This window comes from Eumetopias jubatus, unplaced genomic scaffold (genome assembly GCF_037043125.1).
Source record: "Eumetopias jubatus isolate StellerSeaLion01/CBP00866 unplaced genomic scaffold, mEumJub1_p1.0 scaffold_12, whole genome shotgun sequence".
In the NCBI taxonomy this organism is placed as follows: domain Eukaryota; kingdom Metazoa; phylum Chordata; class Mammalia; order Carnivora; family Otariidae; genus Eumetopias; species Eumetopias jubatus.
Window position 1 is genome coordinate 25,938,167 of NW_028274818.1, and position 10,426 is coordinate 25,948,592.

Here is a 10,426-nt window from a genome sequence, read left to right on the forward strand (position 1 = left end):
TTCGTTTCTGTCTCTCCAACTCACTCATCTACCCAACCCCTAGCACAATTCCCGGGATATATTCAAAGACTCAGGACACACTAATGAAATGAACTAAATTTAGTGTGTAGGGAAGAAGGGTACTCCTCAGACAGATACGACTGAGTGTCCCCATCCTTCCGTTCTTTCCCAGTTCAAATATGGATGTGCACGGTGACCTGTGCTCAAGAGTGTAACTTCAAAACCACCCCCCTCCCCAGTCGGGACTTCTCTGATGACTCCCACCTGACTCTGACCTCCCCAGGACTCCAAGACCCTTCCCCACATACCAGAGCTCCTGATTTTCCTACTTATCTTGTTTCTGAGCATGCACCTGTGCATGTTACTTGCTGCTTCCCCATCAGATAGTCAGCTCCCGGAGGGCAGACTGGGCTTCTTTTCCTTTGACTCTCTCTAACCTTCTAAGCACACCCAGACCACAAGGAAAACCTTAGTCAACTTCAGGGCCAGGCCTGACCTACTCTTCTGGAAAGAATCACCCAGTCGTCTCCATGGTTCTGGAGGAGAGGGGGCGGATACCACGGGGATGAAGGCCACGCCTCTCAACATCCTTGTCGGGATGTTCTCACTCAAGCTTATCTGAGGCATTTGTCTGTTTACTTGTCTCTCCTTCCCATGACACTGGGAGCTCTAAAAGACCAGATGCTGCCTCACTTTTCATCCCTACAATCCCCACGCGGAGCAGAACAGCACACTGTGGGGTTCATTTGTATTTGCTAAATAAGTAAGTATGTAGCCGGCCTTAAGTTCTTCTCACTTCTCTCCACCCCCACCCCCCACCCCCAGTGCTCCAGGCCAAACAGACTGAGGACTGAACTCTGCTTCCCCAGCTTCTGGCCTTCTGGTGTCCTAAGGATTTCTTTTTTCTAAAGACTAGGTGATGGTCCTCACATCCCAGCTCTCGGATGGTCTTGGAGGACAGTGGTGCCAAGGGAAGAGAACACGACGCAACAACAGAGTGATGGGAGCCTTGGAATTCTGTCCCTCGGTCACTGCAGGAAAGGGACCTCCCTCTGCACCTCCCCCTCAGACATCCAAGCCAGAACTCCCCCCACCCCAGAGAGCAGCCACCTCCCTGTGCCCCTGAACGCAGCAGCCCCGGAAGCCAATCTGCTTCAGCCCACGGGGAGCTCGCTACACCTCGCTCCAGCTCTCCGGGGAGCCGGCTCGTCTTTCTATGTGCCTTGGTTTATCTCTGCAAAGCCTCTGTGATGCCAAACAAGGGATGTGGGGTGAGATTCATGGCGCAGAACCAGCAAAATATGTACATTGTTATCAGAATCCCCCACGTAACTGCAGCCCCAATCAAGCATTTCAACGTCAGAACCTTAATCCAATCAGCTCTCCCGGACAGCTCCAGGTGTTGCCTCCTCCCCGGGCCAGGAAACGCCTGGGGCAGCTTCCCGCCCCGCCCCCTATGAGGGGAAGGGGCGCAGAAAGGTGACAAAGGGTAGGACAGCCATCCCCCTAGACTCACGTCCCTCCCCGCCCCCACCAGGCAGTGCCTAAGTCCCCTTCAGGGTTGTCGCATGTGAGCTGGAGTCCAAACACTTGGATTTCTAAAGTGAGGGACTCAGAGAGATGGGACAGAACCCATCAGCAATATGGTCTTAACCCCCAATTTAAGCCCTGGGGATTTAGCTGAAGTCCCCAAGACAGGAATTGGGCTGCCATTCCCTGTCCGAGGGAGCAAACTCAATTGTGGGGTTAAATGTGAATGAGTCTCATTCCTCATTTGTGCTATTCTCATTCTTTATCTACACACACACACACACTTTCAGCTGAATCCAAAGGGGAAGATATTAACCCCTCAGAAGTGCGACTCAAAAAAAAAAAAGAAAAAGAAAAAGAAAAAAAGAAAACCCATCAGTTTTCTCAACACAGACACACACACAAAGAAGTGCCAACTTGGTCAAGACAAAAGGTTAGAATGACACCCCCCCCCCCTGCATTTCCTTCAATTCCTCCTGCAGTGCAATTCCACCAGATCTAACCATCCCCAAACCAGAGAGGAGGACAGGTCTCTGCCTTCCCTCTTCTGGCTCCCCACTCTCACAGCTGGTATGGCCCCTATCCTCGGGAGCTTTCACTCACCACACACATTTTCCCTGGGCTTCTCCTACTCGTGTCTCAAGTTCGGTGGGTTCTGAACCTGCCAGTCTCTGGCCCCATACAAACAATTCAACTCCTGCCCAACCATGTCTCAAAGGCCTGCAGTCTGCCCCCTTTCTGGACCTTTGATTGGGCCCCAGCAGGGCTCATCACAGTTCCAAGGGTAGGTAAGATACATCAGGCCCTCATCCCAGGCAGACAGACAGGCTGGAAAGGGGCACTGTCATCCATTCCTCCAGACTGAGGGAGGAGGCATCTCTGCCCAACACACACACACACACACACACACACACACACACACACACACAGCCCACTGCCAAATGCCAAGGAAGGACTCAGGAGCAGAACCTGGCTCAGGGCAGAGGAGGGGCGGCCATGGGGACCAGAGTCTAGGTGATTCAGCACTCTGCCCTCTCTCAGCCCAGCCCATGGGCCACACTCATGATAGCGCTTGATGCCAAAGTGCTGACTTGGAGGCTGAGGAAGAATTCTCTCTAAAATCCAAAATTCTCCAACCCTCCAGTGGGGTTCCACATCCAGGTCTTTGCATCCCAGGGCTCAGAACAAGACCAGGAAGAGGCCCTCCGCCATTCCCTTGGACCCTGCCTCTTGCCCAACCTAGTTTCCCTATGCTTAGCACTCCCTTCCCCAGTCCATCTAGGAAACAAACCTGAATAGCTAGGGGAAGAGGGTGGCTGAGGAGGAACATAAGAGGCCTACTAGCCCCCAGCATCCGTCACCCCCAAACCGTGAATTAGATCAAACATGCAGAAAGGGGTTATAAGTGGATTCCGCAACTGCGAGTACATCGGGCCTTCGGAGCCCTAGGCCTCCCCAAGCAGGGAAGGAGGGCCCGGTGTCAGGTGATGGGGGCTCAGTACAATCCGTGTGGCTAGACAGAGCACCAGGAAGGGCAAATGGCAAAGGTGATGGGTGGTGGCAGGCCAGCTAACAGCCCAGGAGGGGAAGAGAGGGTTCTTGAGAGGGACTACGGTGCAGAAGGAAACCAAGAGAACTGGGAAGGGGCTGGGACAGGGTGTGCAGGGGGACCTGGGGAGGACAGAAACTGAGGGAGCAGATGGAGAGACAGGCACACGGAGTGATGGGGATACGAGATGGGGATGAGGACAGGGGAGGCCAAGGAGAGGGGCTGATGGGAGGGGTAGGAAAGATGGGGTTAGACAAAGTGGGGCGCGGAGGTAAACAGGTGTAAGGGCAGGGCTGTGGATGGGGCAGGGACACAAGGCAAGGGGAAGAGGTCGAGGATGCAGGAAGGGGGAGGGGAGGCCGCCAATGAGACATTAAGGGTGCTGGGGTAGGTAGGGGGGTGGGAGCTGAATGGGGGGGTGCAGACACCCCACTGGGGATGGATTCTGGGCAGGGGATGGTGTGGAGACGAGAAGGGACGGGGATGGATTCTGGGCAGGATGGACTCTGGGCAGGGGATGGTGTGGAGACGAGAAGGGAGGGGGATATGGTCAGAGGGGGATGGGGACAGGTCGGGGGATGGAGACGGGCAGAGGAGGGCGCGAACAAGGGGGTGTCGCTAGACGGGTTTCCACGACCCCCGTTCTACCGCACCCTCACCTTTCCGGTATCCGCGCTCGCCTACCTCGGAGGGCGCGGGCTCCGGCCCTGGGCGCAGTCGGTGCTGTCCGCCGCCGGCGCCGCCACTTCTCCCGCGTCCCCTGCAGCGCCTCTCGCCGCCAGCCGCCGCATTAGGGCAGAGAAGAGCCCGTGCGCGTCCCCGGGCGGCCGGCGCGCCCCCACCACCCTGCGTGCGCGCCCCCGCGCCCCTCCCTTCGCGCGCCGAGCGGGGACCCGGACGGAGGAGGGCGGGGGAAGATGCTCAGGGCGCCGTTGCGCCCCGGCGCGTCCGGGAGCGGCTCGCAAGGCCTGCGCCGCGTGGGAAGACAAGCTCCTGCTTCCTCTTCTCACCCAGCCACCGGCATTGAAAAGGAGCGTCCGTGAAGCCCTCGCGGTATCCGGTTTTGTCCTGTAAATGCCCGTCCACCATCAGACTGTGACTTCTTGGAGGCAGAAATGTGTCGGAGAGCTTGTGTTCCCAGGGAGGCTTGCTTGCTTGGGGTAGACTCTCCAGGGATGTTAGTTGACTGAAGAATTGTTGGATCCCGAATTGGGGATGTAAGAAAGTTGTGATTCCTGCTGGGGCTAGCGTGGTCGTTTAAAAACGGGAGATTTTGTTCTGCCCTACTGGGGCCCAGGCCCCGTCCCAAACTTGAGATAGGGTGGAAGAAATCCAGTGACTGGGAGGCCAGAGATCTCAGTGTTATTCCTGGCGCCGTGACTGTCTCTCACAAGGACGTGACACTTCCTCAGTGTCCTCCTCCACTGAACAGTGAAAAGTTGAGGACAGAATCCTCCAGGTAACTGACAAAATGTTCCCCTCTTCCGTTGGCTGCTTCGAGACCTGCAATCAGAGCTATTGGATAAGGACCATGTCATGGGAAACAGAGGAAGGTCCATACGGCAGGGCCTGAAAGCATAGCCGCCGGTGGGCGTCAGGGACCCTGGGCAAAAGTTTCTGCAGGACCCTCGTCTATATGAACAATCTGATTTCACTCAGAATCTTTTCTCAGCATCATTCCGGCAGCCTGACCTCACACAGTCCTCTGACCACAGGCCCTGGGATGGCCCTGTAGCAGCCAGTCTTGGGGCTTCTGGGGGTGTGTGGTCAACGCCGCTGGGGAGAGGCAGGAGGGAATGTACAGTGTTGGAAAATTCTCTGAAGGGGAGAATCTGGAAACTGGGGAGCCCCATCCAGATGACACTGTCCCCAGGCACTGGAGGGACACTTAGCTTAGAGAAAGGTGCTTCAGAGCACCGGGGCCCCTCAGGCCTGAACCCAGGGCAGGACACCCCTCCCTTCCTTACCAGAAGTGTCCGCGTGGCTAGCTCAACAGGAGAAAGAAAATAATTTTTCTTTTCTAAGCACTTACTGTCTCTTAGCCACCGGGTTTCTTGTATATATCAGTCACTTGCTTTTTACAGCACTAGGATGTAGATATTTTATAGGCTGTATTGCACAATGGCTGTGGCATCAGCTCCGAGGCAGCCTGCTGGGGTTCAAATCCCACCTCCACAACGTCAGCTCTGGGTCAGCTTGGGCAATTTACTTATTTTCCTTTTATTTCTTTAAAGAAATATAATTCAAGCTATACAAGCATATAACTGAATCAGAGTCAAATCATTCTATGAGATTTTTATAAAATATATCTCCCTCATGCTCTGCCCTCTCCAGAAGCCATCACTTTCAACTCTTCTGAGCTGTTTCTTTGGCTCTTTTCCTCCCTATCTCTAAACAACATGCTAAATTGCTACTTCTTGCTTCTGGTTTAGGCATTATCTCTTGATGAATAGTGAAAACCCCATAAAAGACACTCTTTCATCCCTGCCTTCATCTCTCACATAGCCTTCCTATCCCCCTCCTGACCTCCTAATTTAGTCACATCTTGATATTGGTTATATCAAAAGAAATATTTATTATGACAACTTAAATCCTATTCACAACTGACTTTTTCATTTCCTGCAAACTTTGTTTTTTTCTGGACTTAATAATTATCATGTTTTGTTTCCTTGTTTTGTGTACAGTAATTATAATTCAACTCTAAATTTTCCATCAATTGTCTCTATCCATATGTTCAGAACTGTCAGAGATTCTATCAGTTGTATATCCTTGCAGATTCTCTCTGGAGCATTTTGACAGGTTCCAATCTCTATTGGTTTCTCTATGTGCAGGACACTGCTATTGACCTCATCAAGCTCAGTTTCTTCATCTGGAAAACGGGGTAATTATATTACCTCATAGAGTTGTTGTGAGGATAAGCAAAATAATTCACGTAGCACAATGTTTGTCATATAATAAACACTTAACAAATATTGCCTTATTATTATTCAAGAGGAGAAAACCAAAGCTCAAGTAACCTGCCCAACTAATGGTTCAAAACCCAGACGTGTCTGAAGGCTCCTACTTAAAACTACTTCACTATTTTAGGGCAGGCCCTAAAAATCTTAGATTTACAATGTTAGAATCTTCCAGTATGGGCGAGTTGAAGAAACACAGGATTTTCCAGGAAAGTCCTGGCTGACCAGCAGGGTGAACGTGGGCAGATCACCTAATCCCTCTATGACTTACTTTTCTCATCTGTAAAGTGGGGATAAAGTGAGGACCAAGGAGATAAGACACTTTGTAAACCAACTGCTCTGCACAAATGTTAGTTACTGCTTCTCTTCCTTTCCTTCATTTTTTTTTAAATAGCGGAGATAACCGAGTCCTAGAGAGAAGATGATGCAGAGAGGAATCATGCAGTGATTTGCTGGTTCAAACTGAACTGGAGCTCCAACTCATGGCCTTAGCATAAAGAAGTACAGGCCTGATGGGGGTGTAAGGCCCCCAGATGCCCAGATGGGGTGGAGGCAGGGGTTTCCTTGGCCTCAGTGTCCCCAGCCACTGGCCCGTCCTGATCAGGCGACACCACCTGCTGGTGATGGACACCGGGGATGAAGGCAGGCCTGGATCTGGTGCAGGCTGTTCTGCTAGTGTGTCAGGAACAGAACTTCTCGGTGCCAAGGGCAGACAGTGGTTGCTTTTTTCTTTCCAGACATTCATCTGGCCTTCCTGCTTCCTTTCCTTCCCTGAGTTTGTATTTTGAGTTCGGGCTGAAACCCCATTGGGCATGGACTTTGTTGACCCTAGACCTGAAACCCTACTGACTGTCTCCTGTCTCATGGTAAATGGCAAGTCACCAATGACTTCCACATTCTCTAGCATGTCATTGCTCCCAATCAATGGCAAAAGCCCTGCCTAACCCCGGGCTCAAGTGAAGAGAAAGCCCCATGCACTGAGTCTCAGATGCAGTAGGACACTGGGCATGCGTAGGGATAGTGGATGCAGAGGGACAGGGCCGGGCCTCAGCAGTGTCTGTTATGCCCTCCAGGCCACTCTCCTGCGCATGGCCCTCAGAAGGTATGGGGAAACTGGCTGTTCCATGCATTTGGGGTAGAGGCTTACCTTCATACAGGCTTTAGGGAGAACAGTTTGGCAGTACCATCAAGACTTTGAATGGACCCTTAACCCCATCAGTGTCACCTCAAAGGATCCAGGCTATAGAAACACTAGCACAAGTCACAAAGACGCGTATGCATAGGGGTGTTCTCTGTAGCCCATCCAGAGGGCAATGATCCGCTATGTTGTGTTAATTTGTGCAATGAAGAGGTATGGAGCCACTTAAAAAAAAATGCACACACATCTTTTTTTAAAAGAAGAACAGCTTAATAACAACGTGTAGGGTATTACCCTTTTCTGGGGGAAAGTAAGTCGGTATAAGCGGTGCGAGGAAGAGGAGAGAGAGAGTGATGCCCTGGGCCAGTATAGGAGATGAGAACTGAGCACTTGGAGGATATCAGGAGGGACCTAATTTTCACTGAAGGCTCTCACATACCAGGTCCTTTACATCTGTCATATCACTTAGTAGTCACAAAAACCCAGGCAGTTCGGTGGTCATTGCCTCCAGTGTGCTTATGAGGAAAGAGAGACCCAGTGAGGCTAGGAAGATCTCAACATCACACAGATGAGATGTGGTCAAGGATTAACCTGGCCCAAAGAGAGGCCTAGCCTTGCCCTTGGCTTCTGGGAGGTCATCTCTGAACCCATGGGATGTCCTGCCTGATAAAAGTGTCTTTACCTGGGGGCCTGAGGCCACGCTAGGTAGTCTATGCAAACACCGTGATTTATGGTGGGCGCTTTGGGCACGTATCAGCTCAACCTCCAGAGAGGCTGGAAATAAAGGTTAGCTACACGGGTGGTTAGCCATGTCTACATGACTGAACCTCAGTAAAGACTCTGGACACTAAGGCTTGGATGAGCTTCCCTGGTTGGCAACACATCACTGGAACGTAGTGCTGTCTCCAGGTCTCCATGGGGAGAGGAGAGCTGGAAGCTCTGCATGTGGAGCTCTCCGAAACTCTGCCTCAGGCGCCTCTTCTCTGGGCTGACTTTAATCTGTGTCCTTTCACTGTAATAAAACATAACTATGGGTATTCTAGCTTCCGGTGAGTTCTGGATGTTCTACTAGCACCTCATAGAACCTGACGGTGGTCTTGAGAATGCCCAAGCTTGCGAGTGATGTCAGAAGTGAGGGTGGTCTTGGGGGCTGCTGCTAACTGTAAAGATGGTAAAGGGTGGAATTGGGATTTGCACAAAGATCTCAGAGACTCCAGAGTGTGCCCCCCTCCCAGTTCACCACACTCTCTTACACTGACCCGCTGGGGATAAGTGCTGTAGGGAAGAAGTTCTGGCACCGTGAGGAAGAACAAAAGAGCAGAGTGATGGCCACACTCAGTGACAGCAAGGTGGGCGGATGAAAACATAGGAAAGCAAGGTGAAGAGCATGCGCAAAGGGACAATAGAAGGAGTTCCCGGAATCTGTGTCCCCCACAAGGCAGGAGGGCAGGAAGGCAGGTGCAGAGAAAGCTGATGGGAGAAGCATCCAGGGAGCCCCGGTTTCTGATAGATTCTCCAAGAAGATACAAGCCACGATAGACAAGCTTCTCCTCTTGTCTCTCTCTCAGCATCTCCTCCCTGCTCCCTATAGGCCAAGAGGGAAGATCACAGTTCAATTTATATATAGAATTGAGGGAAGGAGGGAAGGAACCAGGAGACTGCCCTTGATCCTTCTCCCATTTGGCCACCCGCACAGTGCTGGTGGTCCTCCACAGCCATACGGATGGAGACCTCATGCTTCCCCCAGCCCTATTATTGCCCCCACATCCGGCACATGCTTAGGTACCTAGCCTTTTCTGCCCCCCACCCAGTTCTAGGCTAGAGAGCCTCTTTCCACCTGCTTCCCCACTTCCTGCTTTGGAATGTAAAAATAAAAAATAAAGTCTCCTTTGGATTAGCCTCCTGCCCAGTACTGCTGAGGGCAGAACTGAGCTTCTGATCACCAGGCTGTTGGCTCCCAGATGCAGGACCCCCCCCCTCCCAGTACATGGAATTAGTCTTCTACCCTAGGCAGGTGACATTCCACTCCCAGTAGACTGGGCAGTAAACAAGGAGGCAGGTGGAGAGGAGGAGAGGCCCTAGAACGGCAGGTAGCCAGCCCCGAGTCTAGGTGTGTGTCCTAGCCCAGTCCTTGCTCCGAGTGAGGCAGAGTGGAGTCACACAGGGCACATTTCCCCTTTAAGACTATCTGCAATGATCATTTGGAGCAAATTGCATCTGCATCAGTGTATTAGAGAAGGATTTTTTGGAGCTGTTCTCTACTGCAGTGGAAGGCCTCCACCTGTTTACCAGCAATAGTAGGGAAAGTGTACATTTCTCTCTCTCCGACTTCCCACCAGCCAGCTGGGAAGAAGACAAGCTCAGCTTCAGACTCTTTCTCTCTCTAAATGTATGAGACCTCGGTTTTCCAGGGGCCTCTAAGGACTGATCTTCCAGGCAGGTTGCTTTCTGCTCCTGTCCCCAAACAGGAGAATGAACACAGTCCCTCCCCAGCTAGGAAATCCTGGCATTTAGAAAACCCTTGTCAAAGGAGCTTTTTCTTAAAACTAAAAAAATAATAATAAGATTTAAAAATGGGGTGGCTGGCTGGCTAAGTTGGAAGAGCATGCAACTCTTGATCTCGGGGTCGTGAGTTCGAACCTCACATGGGGTGTAGAGATTCCTTAACTAAATAAAACTTTTAAAAAATTTAAAAGAGCTTTCTCTTTTGCCGTTGTCTTGCAAACCTATCTGTATGAGTAGCCTTCAGAGTGATCGTCATTGCTAAGCACAAAGGCATCCGTGTCATCACGATCAAATGGGTAAGATACATTAAACAACTTCTTTTCCAAAACCCTCTCACTCATTTTAACTTTGTGGTGTACTACTATTTTAAGACCCAGATTAAACACAATTCCTGTGGGAAAAACTCTCCTTCTGCCAGACCCAGCCTCTCATCTGGGCAGCAGTGCACACGATAAATGCTCCTTCCCCGCACCCACCGCACCGTGTTTCCTTATATGTGTGTCTTCCCTGTTAGACTGGAAGTTTCCTGAGAGCAGGGAATCCTGTAATCCACAGAGCCCAGCCACAACACACTGATCAGGGCTGAAGATCCATGAGTATTTGTTGAATGGGTGAATGGAGGCATGAATAAAAGCAGAGCTGTGGTGAACATAGATCGTAGTGTGGAATGATGGCAGCCACTAGCCACATGTGACTATTTAAATTTAAATTAAAATTGAGAAACTGTTCAGAGTGGGTCATTCGAAG

The 10,426-nt window shown here is 51.3% G+C and overlaps 1 protein-coding gene across 1 annotated transcript in view; it reads right to left on the bottom strand.

Annotated features, from left to right (window-relative positions):
- The window catches only part of NFASC (neurofascin), a 172,926-nt gene extending 169,056 nt beyond the window's left edge, over positions 1 to 3,870 (bottom strand). Inside the window, exon 1 of the mRNA XM_088029041.1 lies at positions 3,764 to 3,870. Within this exon, the coding sequence (XP_087885167.1) occupies positions 3,764 to 3,870 (107 nt within the window). The remainder of the gene's footprint in view (positions 1 to 3,763) is intronic.
- Between the last annotated feature and the right edge of the window lie 6,556 nt (positions 3,871 to 10,426).